The following is a 26,547-nucleotide window of genomic DNA, read 5'->3' on the forward strand; positions in this document are numbered from 1 at the left end:
TGCTAATCCCTACCCTGTGAGGCAACAGGGCACTGCTCAAGGAGTTGGCTCTCTTGTCACCCACATAACAAACCTGGACTGACTTCCAGACTCCTGGCTTCAGCCTGGCCCAGCCCCCACTGTTGCATGCATTTGGGGAGTGAACAAGTTGATGGAAGATATCTTCATCTATCTTTCAAATAAACTAAATCAAAAAAAAAAAAAAAAAAGTACACTACCTACTACTTTTCACTTTGTTTCCTTTGACATACTTGTCCAGGTTACATCCATTGATTGTCTTCCCTACTAGTATGTAAACTCCACAGGGTCAGGAGTGTTTTCCTTGGTGCTGCACCCATCCTTGAAATACAGCAGGTGTTTCTGAAGGAATGAAGATGAAGAGAACTAAGCTTTCTCCATGTTCTAGCTGCATTACTGGTAGTCTCCTGCAGGTGGTGCTGATGGGCTTTTTGTAGGGCTAACACTGGGGTGAGACACCAAGATTGTAAGAGAATTAAAAAAATTTCTTTTAAATAGCCTCTGGTTTTGTGTTATGCGCTTCCTTTCTTAGAAGATACCCTGAATCTCCCCTCATTTCTTTTTATTTCTGCAGCACGATGGGAAAAATAGGGGTCGTATGCATTTTCAGTGCTGTTTCATAAATCTTTGCAACCCTACCATTAAGATTATTATCTCCATTTTGGCTAAGTGAAAACAGACCCAGAGAGTAAGCTGCCCATCCCACAGCAATAAGAAATAAAGCTCAGAAGACAAGGAACACAGATGTGGCTGTAAACTTTTGCCCCTCCACAGACTGTGATTTTTATACAGGTGAATTGCTCTCTCAACAAGATGTTGCGAGAGCTACAGGTCTTGAGTTGATAATCTGCATTTCAGAAGTTTCCAGACTATCTGCCACTCTGCTTCAAGGGCACCCTCTTGGCACTTCACCCCCACCCCCTAGAGGCACAAAGTCCACTAACAGCACTTCTCGCCCAAGGTGCTAAGTCTGACTGCAGTGCCCAAGAGATGAGAATCTTCCAAGTTGCCTGTTGTGCAGACTCGTCATCTTCACCGCAGTGAGGCACTGGCCAGGCAGACCAGAGCAGGTGCACCTGTGGAAGGAAACAGAAAGCCGTCTGGTCTTAGGGAAGGTGGTGTTCTACTCTTCCTTTGGGCCCAGGTCTAAGGTGGCAGGTGGGTTTAGCACTGTGACCTCCTACAATATCGTCTCGGGGTTTGGGATCATTGGGGTTGTGGCAGGCTGGCTCACAGAGTTACGGAGTCAGTAACTGCCTGATTGGGAATCTTACATTTTCCTGCTATCCCACACATAGGCTTTCCTTTCTCAGAACGTCATTCTTGACAGCACTAAAGTAGCACTAACTTGGCTCAATTTTGACAAATTTAAGGCCAGATAAAAGTGTGTTCAGATTCTGATGGCACGCCTCCCCCTTCTCTGTGAGACTGCTATGTGGAATAAGGGCAGTGTAGCTCCAAGAGCAGAGAACTCCTAGGTTACTGCTTGTTGGTAATGCAGAATCGATTTCTCTCCCTCTAATAAAAATCGGGTTTCCCACCTCGCAACCCTGTAACATTCACTGCCATCTCTTAGAAGCTACCCAGGACTGCCTTTCTTTATCATCTGAAGTACACGACAAGCAGAAAGTACAGGCCAAACAGGCAAAGTGTAGCCCTGGTACAGGAGAACTGCCCAGCTGCCGCTAGGGGGCAAATGGCGTTCAGTTTCAGTTTCATGGCCTCCTTTCCTAACTGCTGACTCAGCTAGTCGTCAGTCTGACTCCACAGTCCAGTATAAATCTCGCTTTGCTTCCTGTCATACTGGAAGTTATTCATTCATAAACAACTTCAACTGCAACTGGATTTGAATACAATCCGTCTTCCCTGGGATTAGAAAAACTCAGACCTGGAGACTGTCCAAGATGTAGTATTCTGTTTCCAACACTTGGCTCTGCAGACTATCCAAGCCAAGGAAAGTGAGAGAAGTTGAATTATGACAGAAATCTTTATTAAAATGTATCCTTAGGTAATATGTTAGCATACATACAATATACACACATACATATGTACACTCTGACATCTCATGGATTGTCAACATCGGGTTAACCAATAAATTAAAACTGAAAAAGGAGGGGGAAGGGGAGGAGGGCTAAGAGCAAAGTTTTCTTATTTTATCTATTAAGAAATTCCAAATTCCTCAGATTTTTCCTGGGGTAAATCTGTGACTAGAGAATCCTTGAAATAAAATACGTGAATTCCCACCCCACCACCCCTCCAAAAAAGATTCCAAAAGATGCCGTTACAACAAGTGTGCTTCTCAAATGGGAGCGGTTATTCCACTTCATACTCTGGCTTCTGCACCGTCTGGTGTCAAGCCAGTCTGACCCTCAGCGGGGGCAGAGAGGTTCATATGGGCACTTGGGCTCGGTGCACCTTGGGCGCTGGGGGGCGAGGGGCAGGCTGCGGCCTGGGAGCGGGGGGAGCCACACTCATCTGAGGTGATGTCTGGCACGTCGTCGGACTGTGCGTCAGAGCTCTCCAGGTCACTGCGGATGCTCTCGGGCTGGGCCAGGCTGACGTTCCGAGGTCTGCTGGCCAGGCAGTCTTTCTGTTCACAGCTTTGGTGTTTGCAGGGAGCAGCCTCTTCACTGCCACCACCACTGCCACCACTCCCACCTTCTTCATTCTCGGCCAGCTGAGCCTGCACGTGGAGGGAGTCCTCCGTGCTGCTGCCACTCACCAGCTGATAGTGACTTGGCTTGGCTTCAATGTCCACTTGGATTTCCATGTTGTTGCATTCTCTGTGGAGACAAAATCCACTTTGCTGAGTCATGCATGGGTCATGCTGTACCTGTTGATGAAAGCAGTTTGTGGGGCCGGGATTAGGAAGTTCAAAAAGACAGATAAACCAGATTAGAGCTCACTTTCAGAAAAAATAAAATTGGAGCCTAATGTTCAAACTAGATAGAGGAAGAGCAACTTGACCCTCTGTGCTGATCTCTCTCTCACACACACAGCATGTGTGCTCAGTCTAAAACATCTGAAAAGTACCTTCAAAATTCAACTGAGGACCAGAGCCCCACACTACCTTACTCAAAATAAGACACTCTGTAGCTTTTGACTGCTGTGCCATGATTAAAGTCAGAATCCATACAGTAAGAAGTATCACAGTCATTCCATGCCAGCTCTACTCACTAGCTCCTCCAAGTGAAACAGAAACAACTAAGGACATTGTTTCAAGCAGAGGGTGAACAGAAACCTAGACTCACAGACAATATCTAGCTCTTTAAATGCCATGTAATTACACACTATCGCAACAGCCAAGACCAGAGACAGAGAGACACAGAGAGAGGGGGCATCGGGAAAGGAAAGAGAAAGAAACTGCTAAAAAAATCAAGTGCTAACAAGAAGAATCAAGAGATGGCAAACACTCTAGTGCTAAGGACTTGTTGAGTGAGTTCCCAGGACACACTGTGCCCCACTCGATGGAAGCACAGCGCTTCTGAGGACCTAACACCTGACCCAACAATGCAGCCTCTCCTGGATGTCTGACTGTGCACATACCTGTCCTGTGGGTTGTAGGAACTGATTATGGAACCGGCCATAGCACGAGTGCTTGCGTTGTCACTAATTGCACCAAGACTGGCTGTGTCTTTGGGGAAAATTTCCTTTTGGACATCAGCTTGGACTTCTAACCTGTGTAAAGAGGGGACGTTCACGTTAATAGGAGACCTGGGTATTCTGACAGTCTACTTCGTGGTGCGCACCTTCTTCATTAGTCTCTTGCAAACTGTGAGGATCTGTCTGCTCTCCAAGTGTCAAACAGTTCAAACACGTGCCCACACATCTTCTTCCATTGTCTACCGGAATTGTCCCCTCCTTTCAATCCCTAGTGTTACTGTTTCACTTCAGGCCCTCAACATCTTCCTGGATAACTACAATTGACTTCTCTAGTAGCCCCTGAAGTCCAAGTCAGACAACCTCCAGAGCAGCACCAGAGTGGACAAAGACCACTCAGTTTAATAACCTTTTAGCTCTCAGTTCTTCATTGCCAAGGAGCACATATGTTCTTCCTCATCTGCCACAAGGCTCTGTCTCCAGGTCCATTTCTCATCACAGGGCCAAACCACAATCATTCCAAATTCACAGTTCACACCTCTATGACTGCACCTGCTATTGCCATCCCGTCTCTGAAAGTCTCCATTCTATATCTGAAAACTTAGTCCTTAACGCCAAAGGAAACAGTCTGCCCCTTGTGCTCCCAGCAAGCTGGTCACCGTCAGCAGTGTGCTCCCACAGCACCTCCCCACCCCTATCAATCTGTGCAGCCCTCTCTCGCACTACTCTAATGTCACACAAGGAGACCGTGTTCATATTTTACACTGCATGCTTGCACATAACAGGAACTCAGACATTTAGCAACCAAATGATTTCCAGGTGATGGCATTAAAGGGCACACAGGAGCCACCTCTCCCTCCTTGTAGAACAGTCCTTTCAATGGCATTTCAGAGCTGAGAACCATAACTATTTCCTTGCTTGACTCCAACACCACTTTGTTACACACTTAAGTATTTCCTCATAATGGGTTTCACAGTCAAACCCATCTGACTCATTCACTTCCTATAAAAGAAAGGCTTTCACAGAACTGGAACAGCTGGACTGACTAAGCTGCAGTTTCAGCAATCCGTCTCCAATTATGTCTGTCTGCTTATTCGCAGGGGTGTTGGTCTGAAGAAAGCACAGCAGTGATTACTCCAGCATGTGGGGGTGGGATTCCCTAACAAGAGACAGTAGAATCACGAAGCACAGACAGGTCAACCTCCATCCTGCCATCCTCACACTCCAGCCACCTCCATCCCTTGCCTGCACCTCTGCTGCTCCCCATGATACACCAGGACTCAGGAAGATGACAGAGGACAATGGGAAAGTGCATCCAGTCAGAGGCCTGGGTTCTAGCTTTAGCTCTGCCAGACCTGGAAGAGTTTCTCACTGGCCACCTACCTAGCTGGTTTTCAGATGTTCATTTACACAAAGGCTATGCTGGACTCACCCAGGGAACTTTCTGCGAAACAAAACCACCTCCTCAGTTTAACTCTAGGAAATTTAAATTATTAATTATGGGGTAGGGCCTTAAACTCTCTTTTAAAGAGGCTCCCAGGTGACTGACAAGCACTCAGGTGTGGGATCCAGTGCGCCTGCCATCTGTTACTTGAATCCTTTTAATGGCCAATGGCCATCTGGTCTCACCTTAAACACTTTCAGGAATAAGCAGCTCAGTGTCTACTCAGCTATTTCTTCCCTTCTTTTGATTTCTAAATAGTTTTTTCCTATTTTTTAAAAACTGAACCCACATTAGTTTCCCTCTAGTTTCTGGCAAGTTTACTTTAACCTACCTGTTGGCAGGAGTCGAGCAAGCCCTATCTTTTCCCAGGTTCGGCTCCTGCAGCGGCCTGCAGGCAGCCACTCTCACTCCCTCCCCATCCTGCTGTGCCCCACCTGCCTCCTCTCTGCGTTGCTCTCCTCTAGTGCAGTCAACTACTTCTCAGAACATCTGCTATGCTCCCCTGACTATGACCAGGAAGCAAGCCACAACTTTTTTAGTCATAAAGTTTCACATATTCTCAATGCAGATTCGCAGAATTTATTTCTCTTATCTATCAAACAGAAATGGAATCCCAATATTAGTAAGCCAATAAGATGATACAGCATAAATGTTGCTCAACTGAAAGCCAGCCACAAGGCTAATTCAAGGCCCAGTCTTAGAAATTCTACAAAAATGTCTGCTCTTTTCCTAATGTAGCAGGGGGAGGATTTACAGTCAGGACTCTTCAGGAGTGGGAGTTTGGCACAGCAGTTAGGATGCCACCTGAGATGCCAGCATCCCACATCAGAGTGCCTGTGTTCAAGACCTGGCTCCAGTCCCCAGCCAATTTCATACTAACGTGCACCCTGGGAGGCTAGACTAGAGTGGGTCCCTGCCTGCCACTATAATATCCCTGACCATTGTAGGTATTTGGGGATTGAATCAACAGACAGATGGAAGCTCTGCTTCTCTCTCTCTGCTTCTATCTCTGTTTAATGACTAAACAACATTTATCCACTGCTTAATAAATATTTAGTTAAAAGATTTATATTTGAATTTATTGTTTATTTGGATTTTATTTGAGTAAGTGAGTGAGAAAGAGAGAGACAGAGAATTGATTGATTTTCCATTTGCTGGTTTACTCCCAAAACAGCTACAATGACAGGTGCTAAGCCAGGCCGAAGCCAGGAGCCAGTATCTCCCTCTTGGTCTTCCATGTAGGTGCAGGAGTCCGAGCACTTGAGCTATCTTTCATTGCTTCCCCAGGAACATTAGCAGAGATGCAGATCTGAAGTAGAGCATCTGGAACTCGGTCTGGTGCCCGCATGGGATGCTGGCATTGCAGGAAGTGGCTCTACCTGCTGTGTCATGGAGCCAGTCCCAATAAATAAATCTTAAGAGCAACAAGTACACCACCAACCAACCAACCAACCAACCAACCAACCAACCAAAAGAAACAGTGACAGTTAAATCCAAATGTGATGATATAAGGCATATGCCTATATAACTCTAAATGGAAAACAGAAATGATTTGCTGACCTGCTGTATTTCCCCTTGCCACTGGAGAGAATGCCGCCACTCAGGGTGCCCCCGGAGAGGGCCGCAAAGCTGGCTGTCTCACTGTAAGGGCCTTGCACAACACTGAGTCCATCTGTAGGGCTTCCACTGGTGCTCAGTACACTGGTCAGGCCTTCAATGCTGCTTTCCCCAATGCTGGGGTTCTTGAGGGCTCGCCAAGCATCTGCCACTGCGGATGGAACCGAATAGCTCAATCCAAGATGGTACAGCATCAAGACTGTGTGACAGGCAGTGACTTCAGAGTGCAGCCTTTCACATAAAAAAAGCACTAAGGCACTCACTTAATGAATGGCTACCATGTGTAGTCACCACTTGTCAGGCATGTTAGCTTATGCTCATATTTCATCCTATCAATAACGGCCCTCATTGCAGATGAAGAAACTAGCACTGGAAACTAAATGATTTACTCAGTCACACCAAACTACAACTCTGATTCCAAGTCAACTGTTCTTTCCACTATACTACAGCTGCCATTTCATCAAAATGAAGGTTTCAAAATATGTTTAGGTCACATGCTGATGTTACGAGGAAGATTAAGGAACTTTTAGTGATCTCTATGCCCCTGGTTCCTAGTGTACTAAAACAGAAATGACACTAAACTGGAAGTGAGAAAATCTGCCCTAGAGTCTCAGTCCGCAGAAGCTTTTAACTGATAAAGGAAAGCTGAAGGCAGTTCCCATGTAAACAGGGTTAATAACAGCCCCTGCCTGTCTTCTTCGGAAAGCTGTTGAAAAAAGTCAGCTAATAACCACGTAGAGTCCTCTGAAAATTATAAAGTACTGAGCAGACGCAAGGCTTGATTACACTCACCACTACTCCCAGCATACCTGGAGTTCTACTAGGATGTACCTGCCATACAGAGGCAAGTACCAGAGGAATTAACCTAATCACTCCAGAATAAAGAAATCAAAAGCTAAAAATACTTTATCCCCCACAAAGTAATCCAACAACAATCCCTCTATAAAGTGTGTTGGATTTTATTGATTTTTAAATCTTGTGTCCCACAAATTCAAATGGCAACAAGAATATGTCTTTTGGGGCTGATGTGCTATCGTAGATACAGCTGCCATGTGTAACACAGGCATCCCACATGGGCACTGATTTGTGTCCCCCTGCTCCACTTCAATCCAGCTCCCTGCTAACAGCCTAGGGACAGCAGTAGAGGAGGGCCCAGATGCATGGGCAGCTGCTACCCACACACCTGGGAGACCTGGAAGAAGCTTCTGGCTTTGACACGGCTCAATGCTGGTCACTGCAACCCTTGGGGGAGGGGGTGAACCAGTAGACGGAACATATTACTTCTCTCTCCCTAATTCTCTCAAATAAATAAATCTTAAAAAAAAATCTTTTACCTGTGATTGGACCATCATCTTCATCAAACTCAATTTTTACTCCCTTTCCATTGGCAGTACTAACTCCACAGCCACCTCCACGACAGAGAGAAATAGGTACAACCCCATACACATATGCCAGCATAATGGGGACGCCGATACCTGGGGGAAAAGGAGAAGATATTAGTAGGCCATTAAGCTGCAACAGCTCCAAACTCTTACCCACATGGGCAGGGGCAAACCACTCTTAACAGGGTCAAAAAAAGAAGACGGCTGCCTTTTTTAACAGAAGGAAGACCAGACTGGCAATGAGAAAGGTGTGGATTCAGATCTTGGCTTTGATTTACTAGCTATACAACGACCTCATACCTATCTTCCCAGGGAAGTAAAGGATCAAATGAGAAGGGATGTAGAATGCCCAGTTAAATACATGTGACTTTATTTCCCCTCTTCCACTCCCTGCTAAAGTGCTAGCCCAAAAACCAATCAAGAATCAAACATTAAATTACTGTTAAGGTTTTAGAATCCTCTACTTCACCCCAACTATTAATTCCAAAATCTTTCTGCTGTGCGAGGTAGAAAGGCTTAGCTGTTTAAAGACAGCTAGATAAGTTTGAATGCTTTGGTTCACAATCTGCTAAGTGACCTTGATTAAACTGCTGCATGCTTCCGCTGTCACTGTGCTGCTGTTTTTGTGAGGATTGAATGAATTAACACATGTAAGACTCCTAGTTGCTTCTGGCACATGGAGAATCTTATGAAACCTTAGCTATATTATTATTTTCCTAAAACAAAATTTCACACCTCTCAGAATATTAAAAGGAGTTAAAAACACAGGTAGCCTTTTGGGTTCCATAACAAAGGGAGCAGGAAGAGAATCAACGTTGAAAAACTAGGGCTTTGGTTACTTTGACTTTTTTCCACATGCCAGACCAATTTTATAATGAAAGACCCCACTCTGATAACTTAGTCTGGCGGAAAAAAAGGAAAAAAATTACAATAAGGTTGTTCATGTTCAATAGTATTTGCTAGCCTGGGGGTTGGCATAAACAGTAGGTGTCTACAGGTGAAAGCTGGCTGGCTAAGGCACATGATCACAAAGCTGGCACAGAGCAACTGTGGCCCACACCGGCTCACCTACACTGACGGCAGCGATGACTGGGGACGCAATCACTGACAATGTCACCCCTCCAGTGATAGCCAAATTCCTCTTGTGTTTGGAGGTTTTCTTTCCCTCATACCTGCTGTGAATCTAAGAATAAAAAAGAAAATCTAGGTTAGGACACCAGGCTTTTTGCCAGGGGGAGAAAATGACAAGTGAATATTCATTTATAAATAATGAACATAAAACATATCTCTCAATCCTGAAAACATCTTTCCCAAACCTAATTCAGATCTAGGAAACATAAATGAACACCGAAAAAATCAAGTAGAGACAAAGTTAACTCAGGGAAATGAAGGAAGGACTTGGTGTTTGAGTCACTGAGACAAGCCAGGCCCAGGATGTTAACAAGAACTTTCAGCTCTCATGGGGATTCATGAAAACCCATAAGAAATTAAGGTCATTTTTATCTAAGAACCAGCTGATTTTTTTCAGGCACCTCTGAAATATAAGTTCCTCCCCATTTTCTTAAGACCTTTACCAAGAAACAGACACAGAGCCTAGCAAGTCTTACCTTCCTTCCAACATAAACAGGAATGCCAATGACCATGGCAGGAATGGCAATGCCAGCAATGAGAGAAATCCCCACTGGAGCACCTATCAATGTGCCCAGCTGCCAAAGAATTTTTTTCTTCCGACTCCATGGTTTCTTGCCCCAGAATGTACAGCCAGAGGGGCTACAGAGAAAACAGGCTCAAGTTAGTGTCAACATTTAAAATACAACCATTTTGTACTCAGAGGATTTGATAAAAGCAATAGCCTTCTTTTCATTAGGTGTGAGTTAGTTATAGGAAATGTAGACAAGGGAGAGCAAAGGACACCCTGGACCATCAAAGCTCTGGGCTCTTGACTTTTACAAAGGCAGGCCTCAAGATTTGAAAGCCTACTTATTCTTCTCTGCTGAACTTTATCTTCTCAAACTCACCAATAATGACCAACTTTCTATTTTCAAAAAATTATTGCTATTATTATTATTTGAAAAGCAGAAAACAAAGGAGTAGGGGAGAAAGAGAGAGAGAGAGAGACAGACAGACAGAGAGAGACAGAAACAGAGAGAGTAACAGAGAGAGTAACAGAGAGCGTTCATGCACTGGCTCATTTTCCAAAACGCACCAACCACTGAGATCAGGTCTAGCTTAAAGTATGAACCAGGAACTGGAAACAGTCCAGGTTTGGATTCAGGAACTGGAGCTGGGACTCACCCAGGACTTGGGTATGCGATGTGGGTATCCTTGGTGCTGGGCCAAATTTCTGCCCAGAGCCAGCTTCTTTAAGTGACATCACTTGGGATCTTGCATAGCATATGTACTTCACATCTCATTCAAACACATCATGCCATGTAGCTAATGAACATTTTTATTCTTGTAGTTTTTTTTGGCATTATGCCTTACCCACGCCCTGAAACTACCATGCTTTTGGGAAAGGATATAAAAAATATCGTCACACCCTCTACTGCAACTTAAAACTGAATTTGGCTGCTTCTACTTAGGCTTTCTGTGCCCAACCCTTTTTGCTCACTCCCTTTTGTATATCTTTTCTACTTGGTGGAATAAGCAGTTTTGAAAGTAGTGATCATATCTGTTCATCTCTTTGTGAATAGTTATTCAAATGTTAAACTAAAAATGAAGTTATTTCTTCTACACATTTAAGCTTCTTTGGAAGTGTTAACTCTTCCAGGACAATATTTTAATATTCATTCAGTGAATCCTTTAGAAACTCACGGCACAAAAACCTTGTGAACAGGTCATAACTCTAATAGGTCTTACAGTGCAGTAAGATTAGATACATGCATGAAATACACAAGCAATGATATCTATAATGAAAGATAAAGAAACACCAATGAAGAGGAAAAGAGGAAAGAAAAGTTAGGAAAGCTAGCGCAGCATTTCAGTGGGAAAATGTCCAGGCTGAGGTGAAGGGATAGTGGAAGGCTGCAGAGAAGAAAGGCAATCCATGCCATGAGGAACCACAAATAAGAATGATGGAAAGTTAAAACCATTTGAACAAGGATCTCAGAGTATACCCCACATCCGGGACTTGGGGTGGGTGGGAAACTGGGTGGGGCTTCTCCGTCAATACCCCCCTTTACCTCAGATACATGATGGAAACAATATGGACATAATACTATTACCCACTTCCCTATACCCCTGAACCTTTTTTTTTTTTTACCATAATTAACTATGTAAATATTGTCAACAAAAATACAATAAAAAATTAAAAAAAAAAAAGAATGATGGAAAGAGCGAAATGAAACACAAGGAACAGCAAGTCCATGTGATCTGAAATAGAGATACAGATATATGAAAACAAAACAGAAGAAGCCTGGCAAGCTTTAAAAGTCACGCTAGTGACCGGTAGGATACGATCTAGATGTTACTGCGGATAGTCCTTGGCAGTTGCTGGGCTGGAGAACAACATGACCAGAGAGGTTCTGCACAGGAACTTTCAGCTTCCTCCTTCTGCAGTAAGAGGACAACTGCATCCTTTCCCCTAAGTCAGTACAACAAGATGATAAAGCAATGGACACGCTGCCCATCTCACCTGAGGTAATGCAAGTCGGAGATCTCTTTCATACAGAGCCAACAGAATTCACAGCCACACACTGCACAGGTCATATGATTACAGCTCCCATCATTCATCTTGATAATGTAAGCACTACATCGTGGGCATGGCTTGATGTCATCTGCTAAGGAGGGGAAGGAAGAATGGGTAGAAAAATACCCTGGTTAAACCCAGTTTGGCCCAATTATTTCTAGGAGAACACATAAGAAATGAGTAGATAGAACTCTTAACACAGAATTCCAAATTGTGCAACCCCCTTTACTGGAAAGTTTGCTATGTCTAGACCTCAGGAATTTTCATAAAACAGATTTTGTCTCATACTGAGCTGCCTATCGTGGTGAGCCGCGTCTTACACAGCACTTGAGACATATTCTGAGGAAGGAAACTTCCCTGGAGAAAAACGCAGTTCCAAGAAAAACAGATTTTCTACCAGCTAAGAGTTTGACATACTTAACATCAGAGTTCCACAGGACAAACAGTCTGAAGCCTAGAATTGGCTTCCAGGTTAGAAAAGTAGCAGCCTAGGAAACTAACGTATCTGAGTCAACAAATCTCATATGACTTGCTGTTAACACAATTCACAGACCCCTCCAATGATCCTTTCAAACTGAAATGTAAAAACAACTGGGTATGCTATGTAGTGTACACTTGCTAATTTTCACAGAAGTTAGGAACTGTCCTATTAAAATGACAACTTAGAAGGTCATCCTGTGCCAGGAAAAAGTGAATGGCAAAATCTTTCCTACTAGCCTCTCCCAAATGACATCAGTGAAATAAAATACATTTACAAAAAGCAATAAATCAACTAACATTTAAAAATAGATTTACTCTTACATGTCAAGGTTGGAACAGAATGTCATACATTTGTGACATTTCTCCTTTTAAAGTTAATCGTCGATTCATATTAGTATTTCTTAATCTGTATCTACCTCCCAAAGTAGTGATGCACTTGAAGCATAAAAGTACGCAACACAGGTTTAATACCAGTTAAATGCCTTTAAGCTCACAGTGAAAGTTTTGGAAAGGTCGCTAGACAAAATGACCTACTGCTCATTTTGAGACATTGAGGCTATTCCAGAAAGTACATGGGGCCAGGTGCTGTGACACAGAGGGGTCTCAGCTGCCACCTGGGATGTCCACGTTCCCTACCTGAGGGCCTACTCTGAGTCCTGACTACCCCACACTTTCCATCCAACTTCCTGCTAATGTGCTTGGAAGGCAACAGAAGGTGGCCTAAGTACTTGGGTTTCCAGCTCCTGGTTTCAGCCTGGCCCAGCCCTGTGCATGTTTCCCCAACCCCTCAAATATTTATTTATTTGAAAACATAGTGGAAAAGAGAGAGAGAAAGATTTTCTATCTGCTGGTTCACTTCCCAAATGGCCACAACCACTGGGACTAGGCCAGGCCAAAGCCAGGAGCCAGGAGCTTCTTCTAGGTCTTTCACAGCAACATTAGCAGGGAGCTGGATTGAAAGTAGGGTGCCCATATGGGATACCAGGACTGCAAACTGCAATCTAACTCATTGTGCTACAGCACTGGTCCCAGCACGGCAGTTGAAGGTAGAGTGACCAGCAGATGAAAGAGGTATGTGTGTGTGTATGTGTGTGTGTACGCGCGTGAGAGAGAGAGAGCAAGAGAGAGAGAGAGAGAGAGAGAGAGAGAGAGAGAGAGAGAGAGATATTTTTACCATTCAAATAAATAGCTGGGCTTGGTGCAGTAGCCCAGTGGCTAAAGTCCTTTCCTTGCATGTGCCTAGATCCCATATGGGCGCCGGTTCATGTTCCAGCTGCTCCACTTCCTTCAGCTCCCTGCTTGTGGCCTGGGAAAGCAGTGAAGGGTGGCCTAAAGCCTTGGGACCCTGCACCCACATGGGAGACCTGGAAGAAGCTCCAGATTCAAATCAGCTCATTTCAGGCTGTTGTGGCCAGCTGGGGAGAACCAGCAGATGGAAGATCTGTCTCTCCTTCTCTGTAAATCTGACTTTCTAATAAAATAACGAACCGATAAACAAATAAATAAGCCTTTTTAAGTTCATAGTAAACTTGATTGTACAAACAGTATCTGGATTTCAAATGTTTTTACTACAAAATGTAATTTTATTTTTCCACTAACTTTCACTAACTTTTTTTTAAAGTACTATCATACGATACAAACATAGAAACTAGAGAATTTGATTCTGCTGTGTTCCAATTTCATAAGAAGCAAATAACCTATCATGGTCAGAGAAGGAAGCTACACAGCAAACACTGAAGTAATACCAAGTGGTATTTTCTGCTCTGATTTCAGAGCATATTTAGGTTGCATATAGTAAGATGATTTTTTCCAGATTTGTGTTCACGTGAAATCTCAAATAAAGATAACGAGGTAACACTAATTTATACCTGGTCCAGATTCTTGCCCGTAACTGAGACCTGAAGTGTGTTTGGTCCGAACTCGCAAATTCTGTGCCCTCTGCTGACGGGCCATATCACACGTCTGATTTGGATGCCATATCTGCTTGCAGTGGTAACAGAATTCAGTCTGGCAGCCTTCCCTCTCACAGGTGAGCTTTGGGCAGCTGGCACAGCCATAAGCAATAACAGCATAACTGGGTAAAGAAACAGGAAGAGATGACAGTAAGTAAAGAGTGATCTAACCAAGTCATTCATCGTCAGGATTAACACTACTGTCACCTTGCACCCCACCACTACAATAGGCACAGAAAACACATACCTGCACATGTCTCACCACTGTAAAATTATCTTGTGCAAAAAAGAACACTCCTTGACAGGCTCAAAACACAAATATTTATTTGCTGAAAAATTTTGGGGAGATATTACATTTAGCTTCAATTTCTAGCTTTTATTAAATTATAGTTTGAGCTGTTTTAGGAGCAGTTTGCTATGTCAAGTTTCGTAAATAATAAGACAGAAAACTATTGCTTTCAGGCCCGGCGCCGTGGCCTAGCAGCTAAAGTCCTCGCCTTGAACGTGCGCCAGGATCTCATATGGGTGCTGGTTCTAATCCCGGCAGCTCAACTTCCCATCCAGCTCCTTGCTTGTGACCTAGGAGAGCAGTCAAGGATGGGCCAAAGCTTTGGGACCCTGCACCCACTTGGGAGACCTGGAGGAGGTTCCTGGCTCCTGGATTTGGATCGGTGCAGACTGGCTGTTGTGGTCACTTGAGGAGTGAATCATCGGACAGAAGATCTTCCTCTCTGTCTCTCCTCCTCTCTGTATGTCTGACTTTGCAATAAAAATAAATAAATCTTAAAAAAAAAAGAAAACTATTGCTTTTGATAGTTTGCTGTACTTAAAGAGATTAGATTTTTTCGCTTGTGAGAGGACATACCTCATTAAGGGTGGATGTTGTGGATGTTAAGTCACAGCTTGGGATTTGTCTATCTTCCAAGTTCCTGGTTTGAGTTCTGGTAACTCTGAGTTTCCAATCCAGCTTCCTACTAATGTGTTAAGAAAGGTAGCAAACAATGGTTCTGCTACCCATGCAGGAGACCCAGATGGAGTTCCTGGCTCCCTGACTTTGACTCAGTCTAGTCCTGGCTGTTGTAGACATTTGGACAGTGAACCAGCACATGGAAGGTAACTCCCTCTGTCATTCTGCTTTTCAAATATTTTTTATTTTAAAGATTTGTATATACATAATATGTAATATATATATTATATATTATATATATATATATATATATTTTAATTATGGCCCAGCAGCTAGCCTCGTGGCTGAAGTCCTCACCTTATATCTGCTGGATTCCATATGGGTGCCGGTTTGTATCCCGGCTGCTCCACTTCCCTTCCACCTCCCTGCCTGTGGCCTGGGAAAGCAGGCTCAAAGCCTTGGATCCCTGCATCCGCGTGGGAGACCCGGAAGAAGCTCCAGGCTCATGGCTTTGAACTGGTCCAGCTCTGACTGTTAAGGCCACTTAGACAGTGAACCAGAGGACTGAAGATTTTCTATCTGTCTGTCTCTCTACATTTTTCTTTCTGTAACTCTGCCTTTCAAATAAGGAAGCCTTTTTAAAAAGTAATTCAGGGAGGGCTTGGCAGCGTGGCCTAGTGGCTAAGGTCCTCGCCTTGATCCCATATGGCCGCTGGTTCTAATCCCGGCAGCTCCACTTCCTCTCTATCTCTCCTCTTCTCAGTATATCTGACTTTGTAATAAAAATAAAATAAATCTTAAAAAAAAAAAGTAATTCAGGGAGACAAATGAAAATGTGAAAGTTCAGAACACAACTTTTAAAGAGACCAACGAGTACAGGCTTAAGTGTTGTGATTGTTGCTTTATTGTTTCCTATTTCACACTCTCCCATATCCCAAGACTTCTAACAAATTACATAAGTAGCTAATAATATTTTCTTGGGTTTATTCTACAGTTTGTTTATTTGCATGTATACTAGATATTCATAGTAGCAATTCAAGCTCTCAGGTTTATTATTGATTCTGAAAACTGGAGAATATTAAAAATGTAAATAACAATGTATCCTGTATGTTATATAATACAAGTTGTATTAAAACTCTCAGAGAGAACAATGTAAGAACAGGTTAATGCGTGAATGCAAGTGATTCAGATACTGTAGGAGTTGAGAGCAAATTTACCCCACCTAGCTGCAAAGTAACTACTGAGATCTGTCTCTAAAGAAGTAACTTACTTGCTATTTTGTGTACATGGGAAAGGTATTGGATGACCTCAGAGAAAAACATCCATGGAACAGACCAGCAGTGCAGCTTTAAACACTTCATGATCACTCCTATTCTCACACAGTGGGAGTAAATGTTCATTAACAGATTCTTTCTCTCTCTCTCCCCCCTAAAGAAAAGCACTTGATAAAATCGTCATAGCAAAGTACCACGATGACACAGAATTACTCAGGGCACGAGACTACGTATTCCTGTTTTTGGGCGCCTGGTCTGAGCTCTTGTCTCTGACTCATACTGCATGACAGTGAGCCAGTTACAATCCCAAGCCTTAGCTTCTCTTTTCTAAATGGAGATACAAGTGCTCATCATCTTCAAGTGTAGCTAACACATTTTCAACCTTGTCCTGAAAGATAGGATACAAAAACACAGCATGCTTACATTTAGCTTCTGGGCTCATGAAAGCCCTGTTCCTTACACCTAGAAATGTCTTTTTCTTACTTCTTGTCCTGGTGAAATATCCATTTAAGAATCAGTTCACAACCTAGCATTGTGGCAGAGTGGGTAAAGTTGCCTCCTGTGGTGGCGGCATCTCAGATGGGTGCCAGTTTGAGTCCTGGCTGCACACTCCCAATCCAGCTCCCTGCACTCTCGTGGTAGACCCCGAATAAACTACTGACTTTGGACTAAAACTTCTTGAGAAGTTTCAGCCATTTGGGTAGTGAATCAGCAGATGGAATACCTCTCTCTCTGTCTCTCCCTCTCTGTGTAACTCTGCCTTTCGAATAAATAATCATTAAAAAAAAAAACACAAACAGGGCCCGGTGGTGTGGCCTAGTGGCTAAGGTCCCCACCTTTAATGCGCCGGGATCCCATATGGTCACCAGTTCTAATCCCGGCAGCTCCACTTCCTTTCTATCTCTTCTCCTCTCTGTATATCTGACTTTGTAATAAAAATAAAATAAATCTTAAAAAAAAAAAAACAGGAGTGCTTAAAAAAAAAAACACAAACAAACACAGTTCAAGGGGCTGGCATTGTGGTACAGCATCCTAAGCTGCCGTCTGCAACTTCAGTGCCCACATGGGTGCTAGTCTAAGTCCCAGTTGCTCCATTCTGATCCAGCTCCCTGCTAATGCACCAGGGAAAGTAGCAGAAAATGGCCCAAGTCCTTGGGCCCCTGCACCCATGTGAGAGATGTGGAAGAAGTTCCTGGCTCCTGTTTTCCACCTGACCAGCCCTGACGATTGTAAACATTTGAGAAGTGAACCAGTGGATAGAATGTGTCCCTATAGTATATCTGTACTTCCTATTCCCAAAGCATGTAACTTAATTGGTCCAATGATTTACATAGGGATCTGGTGTGAAGGTAGGATGGCAGACACAGGACAAGCAGTCACAAAGAGCTGTACCCTTCCTCTCTCCTTTCTTCTTGCTCTACTTAAGACCCCTCTCGGGCCCAGTGGCGTGGCCTAGCAGCTAAAGTCCTTGCCTTCAATGCGCCAGGATCCCATATGGGCGCCGGTTCTGGTCCCGGCAGCTCCACTTCCCATCCAGCTCCCTGGGAAAGCAGTCGAGGACGGCCCAAAGCCTTGGGACCCTGCACCCGCGAGGGAGACCTGGTTCCCGGCTTCGGATTGGCGCAGCACTGGCCATTGTGGTCACTTGGGGAGTGAATCATCGGACGGAAGATCTTCCTCTCTGTCTTTCCTCCTCTCTGTGTATCTGACTTTGTAATAAAAAAAAAATAAATAAATCTTAAAAAAAAAAAAAGACCCCTCTCTAAGCCAGACGACTTCCAAACTTCCAACCTGATATTCCTATTCCATACTCAAATTCAAATTTCATATCCAGAGGTCATCTATCATGATGTTGCTCTTGTGTTTAAAAACTTTCAAAAAAAGATGGGCCCGGCGGCGTGGCCTAGCAGCTAAAGTCCTCGCCTTGAACGCGCCGGGATCCCATATGGGCACCGGTTCTAATCCTGGCTGCTCCACTTCCCATCCAGCTCCCTGCTTGTGGCCTGGGAAAGCAGTCAAGGACGGCCCAAAGCCTTGGGACCCTGCACCTGTGTGGGAGACCCGGAAGAGGTTGCTGGTTCCCGGCTTCGGATCGGCGTGCACCGGCCGTTGCGGCTCACTTGGGGAGTGAATCATCGGACGGAAGATCTTTCTCTCTGTCTCTCCTACTCTCTGTATATCTGACTTTGTCATAAAATAAATAAATCTTTTAAAAACAAAATTTCAAAAAAAGAAAAAAAATCCGGGCCTGGCAGGATAGCCTGGTGGCTAAAATCCTTGCCTTGCACATGCTGGGATCCCATATGGGTGCCGGTTCTAATCTCAGCAGCCCCGCTTCCCATCTAGCTCCTGGCTTGTGGCCTGGGAAAGCAGTCGAGGACAGTCCTAAGTCTTGGGACCCTGTGCCTATGTGGGAGACCTGGAAGAGGCTCCAGGCTCCTGGCTTCGGATCAGCTCAGCTCTGGCGGTTATGGCTACTTGGGGAATGAACCAGCAGACGGAGGAGTTTCCTGTCTCTCCTCCTCTGAGTATATCTGGTTTTCCAATTAAAAAAAAGAAATCCTTTAACCCTAAACTTGCGCATGGCTTTGACAGCTCAACAGGCCTATCATTGTCAGCCCAGTATACCTTTCCCAACTGACTTTGAGTCACTTTCCACACTATACTCACTAGAGTATGCACCCAGAACCCAACTAGGCCAAAACCCAGACAATTTCCATGTATTTGCTCCTAACATTCAAATTAAAAAAATTTTTTCTTTTCTTTTCATCTTCCAGGTATAAATTCCTATTCCTAATCTTTTTTTTCCATTTAATTTTATTTGAAAGACACAGAGAGATCTTTCATCCTCTGGTTCACTCCCCAGATGCCCTAACAACCAGGAATGTACCAGTCCAAAGCCAGGAGCTGGAAACTCAGTCCAAGTCTCCCACATAGGTGACAGGAATGCAACTACTTCAGGCATCACCTTTGCCTCCAGAGGGTGTGCATTTGACAGGAATCTGGATAGACATGAAGGAACTGAGACTTTAACAAGATACTCTGAAATGGAATGCAGGTGTCCCAAGCAGCAGCTTAACTGTGCCAAATACCTGCCCCTACTCCTCGTCCTGAAGGCTCATATCAAAGCTTACCCCCTTTGTGACATTTTCTTGATAAATGCATGCAAAACCTAGTTCATTTATCTAAGAGTACATGTGTTTTTTTAGTACTTATCACAGGACACTCACAATTTCCTGTCAATCATATGTCTCCTCCTCTAAACCAATCTCTGCTGAGATATTTCTAAGTCTTTTCTGTAATATCTAGCACTTGCCCAGGATTCACCAGTGTCACTCTCAAAAGTATTTGCTAGACAATCACTAGTTTTGTCCAAACTAATCTCTTTTCCTCCTGCAAGAACTATGCTGTTCTCTCATCAAAATCTACCTATTTCCCCATTCTTCTGAGATCTGAAAAACTTTGCACCTGGAGTCGTAGAAATAGTTGAGATATAGACATGCCTGTCTAGAACTCCTAATCTACTCAAAACACAAGATCTATTGTTCAATAAGGACTCTAAGGCCTGGTGTTGAAAAGTGGCTGTTAAAGCTCCCACCTCCAATGCCAGCATTCCTGGGCTGTACTAACCTACTTCCAATTTCCCTGCTAATGGCCTCGGCAAGCTCAGGCTAGAATTCCTGAGCTCCTGCAAGCCACATGGGAGCTTAGAAGACCCTGGCTTCAGCTTGGCCCAGTCCCAGTGCTGGCTATTATGGCCTTCTAGGGAGTGAACCAGTGGATGGAAGATCTTTCTCTCTTCAAAGAAATAAATCAATCTTAAAAAAAAAAAAATTACACTAACCAAAGCAAGCCACAGTAAAAACTGTTAAAGGGTTCAGAAAATGGCAAACACCTAGAAAAAGATTGAAATTAGCCTTAAAGAAACCACAGAAGACAAAACAAAATGTGCTGCATAATAGCATCAGCAAGATTTACAGTGTATATTAGCATGTTTAAAGACTGCAAAAAGTTCAGAGAAAGTTGTCAGATACAGATTAAATAATTAGAAAACCAAAAGATGGCTGTAAACTATAAGGGAATTTAAATGATAAAACAGACTAAAATTTTAAGGAACATAATGAAAAGTCATATTCTAGAGCTAGTAGTCAATGAACATTTCATTTCTTGAAACCTTTTTAATTTTTAAAAAATTTATTCGAAAGGCAGAGACAGACATTTTCATCCACTGGTTCACTCCCAACATGCGCACAACAGATCAGACTAGGGCCAGGTTGAAGCTAGGAGCCCAGAATTCAATCTGGGTCTTCTACATGGGTGGCAGGAATCCCAGCTGCTTGAGCAGTCATGAGCTACCTCCCAGGGTGTACATTAGTAGGAATTAGTATTGCGGGATCAGAAGTAGACCAAGACTCAGACACTCCAATGTGTGATGTGGACAATCCAAGTGGTATCCTAGCCACTGTATTTTTATTCATTTGGGAAAGAGGAGGAGACCGGGAAGAGAGGAGAGGAAGCGGGAGGAAACAGAGAGGGAGGATGTTTCCATTTACCAGTTCACCCCCAGACACCCACAGTAGGCCCTGCCACAATCCAGGTCTCCCATGAGGGTGGCAGGGACCCAGTTACTGGAGCCATCACCACTGCCTCCCAGGGTCTGCACTGGCAGAAAGCCAGAGTCAGGAGCCAGAGCCAGGAATCAAACCTGAAGAACTTGGATGCATCATGCAGGCAGCTTACCCACAAGGCTAAAGGCCTACTCTAGCTTTCTAAATACTCATAAGCAGAAGAGTGATACAAATGTTCCCCTTTAAAATACACACTTTTGAAGTCAGTGCAATGGGCACAGACTGTTAAGCCACAGTGTGCAGTGCCAACATTCCAGAGTGCTGCTTCACTTCTGATCCAATTCTTTGCTAATGTTCCTGGGAAAGCAGTGGAGGACGGCCTAAGTCCTTGGTCCCAGCACGCACATGGGAGATCCAGAAGAAGCTCCTGACTTCAGCCTAGCCCAGCATCAGTTGTTTTGGCTATCTGGGGAGTGAACCAGTGGGTGGAAGATATATGTCTCTCCTTCTCTCTCTCTGTAACGCTGCCTTTCCAATAAATCAATCAATCTTAGGAGAAAAATAAATGTACTGCAGGTAGGTGTTTGGCATAAGGGTTGAGGCAGGGCTTAGGTTACCACATGGCTGTTGCATTTGGGGGAAATGAATGAGGATCTTCCCTTAGTTTCTCTGCCTTTCAAATAACTAAAAAATTAAGGGAAACAGATGTATTGGGCCAGAGGCCGATACAAGGAAGGTGGGGAGATGCGGCGTTGAGTCATGGAAGTGAGGTAGGAAAAGAGGCCCAAGGAGGCCACAAAATGGAAAAATCTCTTCACTGTAAAATTTTCTGGTTCAGGGAGCTTGCTCTTGTCATAAACGTGCTGAGAATGAACAAAAGCATCCTACATACGGCAGGATCCAGTCCAACTGTTTGGGAAGACCAACAGCTGACACTGGGGTCAGACTGGGAGTGAGGGGAGCCTCTGCAAGCACAGGGACAGCACCAGAGCCAGGGAAAGTGGACGTCCCAAAGAATGTAGGCGAAGTCAGCCTTATTGCCTATCCATCTCCACAAATTTCCCGTGAATGTCAGGAACCTTTGTTGCCTGCTTCACTTACTCCTCAGTCTCCTAGAGCCTCTGGAAGGATTTAGAGATTGGGAACAGGGCACTTGAGAACAAAACAGGATACATGTGTTGTGTCATAATCATACATTACATGACCTGTAGGTCTCTGAAAAGAAACTCTCAGCAGAAACACAGGGTCAGTTGCGTCATTTATTACCGATGAGACAGTGGACCCACATACAAAACCTCCCAGGTTTCTCCTTCACAAGATGCATTAATTACCACCTACCTGTAGGAAACTAAAATTATGAATAATATTATAGCCTGAAGGCTACATAAGATACCAGTTATTTGTATTCTGTTCTAATGTTATTTCATTTGAAAGTACATGTAAAGATTAATCTTAGTTAATACTGTACTTAATTTATTAAATAATGTAAACTGAGTCTGTTATTTATAAACATTTAACAGTCACAATTTGGGAAGCTCACTTATACACTCCCCTTACTTTGCTAAACATACAAACACACATGGAAGGAGGATCTCATCTGTGGACATTAAACAGAAGAGAAGCTAACTGGGGCTTGTCCATCTCTTCCAGGGCTCAACTAAGTTATTTATTTATTTTTTTTTTGCCGAGGTCCAGGATAAATGAACAGTTAGATAAAATTTTTAAAAATAATAAAATAAAACCGAACAAAAGCAGTTCAGTAGGAACACAAAAGCTTTTATCCTGATGGTAAAAAAAAAAAACCACACACACACTCACGCACACAACAAAGAAGCAGACACATACGTGCATGCAGGAAATTCAGACAACAGTTTGGAAAGTGACAGAATTTTGAAGTTACTCTCTTGCTTATCTAACTAATTTCAACTGAGCCATTTCAAAACACCTTGCTCACATTAACCAAGTCTCTCAAATCATGAGAAAAGTGTCTATTTCAAACAAAAAAATAAAGTAGGTAGGAGACTGTTAACAGGTAGCAAACAAACAAAAACCAAATTCTAGCATCCTTAGCTGTCAGGGTTGTCCACAGAGCACCATTAAGGAACACCACCAAGCAGCATTTCAGTAATGGTGACAAGACAGAGTTTTGCTGGTTTTTTTTTTTTTTTTTTTAAGGTTGTTTCATCTGGAAGGCAGAGGGATGGAGAGCGATAAAGAAACACACACACATCGCTTCTCGGCCTTTTGGCTAAGATCAAGTGTAGAAACACACACACACAGAGATCATTCCCATCCACTGGTTCACTCCCTAAAACCTGGTCCAGGCATAAGTCACGTGTCCAGGACTTAAATCCAGGTCTCTCACATTAAGTGGTAAGGACTCAAGTACTTGAGTCATCCACCTGCTAACTTCCAGAATAAGCATTACTAGGCAGCTGAAGGAAGGATTGGAGCTGGGATTTAAACCCAGGTAATTAGGTATGATGCGTGAGCGTCTTCTGCTCCAAGCTAGTGCTTTTATAAACAGAGGCTGAGCAGAACGAAAAACAGTTTTGCTTGGAGTTCAGGCCAAGCCTGAACTTTCCAAGCCTGGTTTCACCACTTACCAGCTATACGATTTGGCAGAAGTCATTCAATTTTCTTAGATTTCAGTTTGCTTATGTGTAAAACTGTATCAAATCTAATAGTGTGACAGGCCTGGCGCCGTGGCCTAGCAGCTAAAGTCCTCGCCTTCAATGCGCCAGGATCCTATATGGGCACCGGTTCTAATCCCGGCAGCTCTACTTCCATCCAGCTCCCTGCTTGTGGCCTGGGAAAGCAGTCGAGGACGGCCCAAGGCTTTGGGACCCTGCACCCGCGAGGGAGACCTGGAAGAGGTTCCTGGTTCCCGGCTTCGGATCGGCGCAGCACAGGCCATTGTGGTCACTTGGGGAGTGAATCATCGGACGGAAGATCTTCCTCTCTGTCTCTCCTCCTCTCTGTTTGTCTGACTTTGTAATAAAACATAAACAAATCTTTAAAAAAATCTAATAGTGTTGAGAGGACCATATGTAGGTCTGGCACACAGGTACTTAGATGCCAGTTCCTTCTCTTCCCAAACTTTGCCTTTGTGGGAGGGGGAAGGAGGGAAGAGAACTTTTATATGATTGCTGTAATTCTTTTAGCATTAAAAAAAAAAACCTGGATACTAACCTAATACTTGGCTAAAATAAGAAATGGCCTAGTTTGTTAATAACTTCCAAGTCACTATTTAGAATTGTCACCACACTGGCAATTAATTTCTGTCCCTATTTATGTGAGCAAAGACAGACTGACTTCAGAGACATAAAACAGGGGAAGCTTTTCCAGAAGGATGATCAATGATGCCATATTTCTTAGTTAAAATTCAGAAAAACATCTCAAAAAGGAATTAATATGCCAGCCTAAAATTAATCATGCAGGATTCTCTTGTACGTGTTCCTTTAATCCAGAAAGCTGATCTGAAAGCTTGAAGACTATTACCCTCTTAGGGCCAAGTTAGGACCACCAGACGTCAGCAAAGCCTTCACAGAGCCCAATAAAGTCCTTCCTGAAACTTATTAACCGAAAGTGAAAGTCATCTACAAACACAGTACCTTTGACCACAATATTTCAAAAACTCAGAAACTCCCTCTCGGAAGTTAAATAACACCATTATTAAACACAAGTTTGGCAGAGTTGAAGAAAAAAAAAGAAGAAAGAAAGAAAGAAAGAAACGAAAGAAAAGTAACGAAAACATACTGGTTAGCTTTTGACTCTGAGACACTTTTACAACAGTGCCTTTTGAAAGAATACAAACAGTATCCTGGCATGGCAAAACAGTCTCGACACACAGGCTGCGATTCAAAGCCCTCGCGACTCCTTTGAAGTGAGGATCACACGCAGCCTTTTACTAGCAGTATATTTACCCAGAGCAAGGCGTCTCTCAAAGCATGACATACAAGAGCAAAATTATCTGTTCAAGGTCACAGAGCAGGTAGGGGCAGTCTCCCTCCCCAGCACTTGGATGGGCCCCTCCGGTGTGCAGGCCTCCATTCAGGGATGCACGGACAACAACAAACTCAGGGTAGGTGGGAGTCCTCGCCAAAAGCTTCCACAGGGAAATCTGGCGGTAGCGAGTCACTACAGACACAGCATCTCTCAATTCCTTGACCTTTACAACTCAGCATACACGGTGCCTTAAACTTATCAAGAGGTCAAGATCAAAGGGATCGGGAGACATATCTTCTCCCACCACCCCACCCTCTGGGCATCCTTCCTCCCACTGCCCCGTTGATTCCCTGAGGAAGAAAGGGTCTGTCAATCCCGCCTCCACCCCAGCCCTGCCAGGGAGCTGCCCCAGTCCTCTAGTGCCATTCGTGTGTCACCTCCATCCCAGCTCTCAGCAGTGGTTGTCGGGGAGAACGCGCCTTCTGCAGCGCTGTCTGCCCCCAACCAAGCGGACACACCCCTCCGAGGCGCTGCCCCTCACACTGCTCTGCGCCTTTCCTCCTTAGCCAAACACTCCCTGTCCCCCCGGGTCCTCCTCTCCCTAGCTCCTGACTGCATGGACAGTTCCCTTCCCATTACCGATCGCTCAGCCCGGCCCTTCCCCTCCAGTCCACGGGCTGGGAGCCCACCAGGTCCGCTTCCCACCCCGCCGCAGGTGCAGGCGTCCCCGCCCACCCGCTCACTGGGCATCCCTCACCTGCTCCCTCCTTGGGGTGTGGGGGGCACACACTCGCTCCCAGCGCCCAGGACCGCCGCTCGCCGCCCCCCGCGGCCACGCCCCCGCGCTCACCCGCAGTCCGGGGCCGGGCACCAGCGGCAGTCGGGGTCCGAGGCCAGGTAGCGGCGCAGCATGAACTCCTCGTACTTGTGCATGAGCGGCGGGTCGGCTAGCAGCAGGCGGATGTCGTGCGGGTTGAGCCGCTCGCTGCACTCGGGGCAGCTGATGGGCACCCGGCTCTCGCTGATCTCCAGGCGCAGGTAGTGGCGGAGGCAGTCCCGGCACGAACGGTGCGGACAACTAAGGAGGCGCGGGGCCCGCTCGGGCGGCAGCCGCACCAGGCACAGCGGACACTCCACCTCCTCCGCGCCCGGGCCGCCGCCCTCCGCCGCCTCCTCATCGTCGAGCCCGGGCCCCGCCGCTGCCGCCACCGCGGCCTCCGCGTCGGCCTCGGCTGTCGTCGGTTCGGCGGGCAGCGCCTCGGGCGGCGGGGCCTGGACGGCTGTCTGGGCTGAGGCGGGCGGCGGCGGCGGCGGCGGAGCGGCCGGGGGCGGCGGCTCGGCCTGAGGTTTGGCCCGGGCGCGGCGACCGCGGGCCGACGCCGAGAAGACGCTGTGGAAGGTGAGGCGCCGGCGCCGGCCGCCGCCGCTGCGGCACTTGGGGTCGGGCGCGGCCGCGTGTAGGGATGTGGAGTGCGGCGACTCAGAGTCCTTCTCGGAGCCCATGGCCCGCAAAGGTCGAGGAGCCCGGGGCGCCCAGCGCCGCCACAGCTCCCGCCTCAGCGGCCCCCGCCCCCAGCCGGCGCCGCGGCCGCCGCCTCAGCCGCCCTCCCGGAGGTAGAAGCCGAGCAGCTGCTACCAAGTGGTTATAAAGCCTCCGCCCCGCGGCCGC

The 26,547-nt window shown here is 45.2% G+C and overlaps 1 protein-coding gene across 6 annotated transcripts; it reads right to left on the bottom strand.

The window, feature by feature from the left end:
* Positions 1 to 936: 936 nt before the first annotated feature.
* On the bottom strand, positions 937 to 26,547 carry RNF19B (ring finger protein 19B). 6 transcript variants are annotated; one of them, XM_058678434.1, is made up of 10 exons: positions 25,729 to 26,543; positions 14,098 to 14,303; positions 11,696 to 11,840; positions 9,669 to 9,831; positions 9,130 to 9,244; positions 8,014 to 8,154; positions 6,623 to 6,830; positions 3,565 to 3,696; positions 2,304 to 2,801; positions 937 to 1,094 (listed from the first exon to the last, which is right to left on the bottom strand). In XM_058678434.1, exons 1-9 carry the CDS (start codon positions 26,379 to 26,381, stop codon positions 2,342 to 2,344), a joined length of 2,223 nt encoding a protein of 740 aa, XP_058534417.1. In that variant the 5' UTR covers positions 26,382 to 26,543; the 3' UTR covers positions 937 to 1,094; positions 2,304 to 2,341. The 6 variants fall into 6 exon arrangements, with proteins under 6 accessions (XP_058534417.1, XP_058534441.1, XP_058534416.1 ...); XM_058678458.1 differs by lacking the exon at positions 937 to 1,094 and having other exon boundaries at positions 1,987 to 2,851; positions 11,696 to 11,837; positions 25,729 to 26,545; XM_058678433.1 differs by lacking the exon at positions 937 to 1,094 and having other exon boundaries at positions 1,987 to 2,801.

This window comes from Ochotona princeps, chromosome 2 (genome assembly GCF_030435755.1).
Source record: "Ochotona princeps isolate mOchPri1 chromosome 2, mOchPri1.hap1, whole genome shotgun sequence".
NCBI classification, from domain to species: domain Eukaryota; kingdom Metazoa; phylum Chordata; class Mammalia; order Lagomorpha; family Ochotonidae; genus Ochotona; species Ochotona princeps.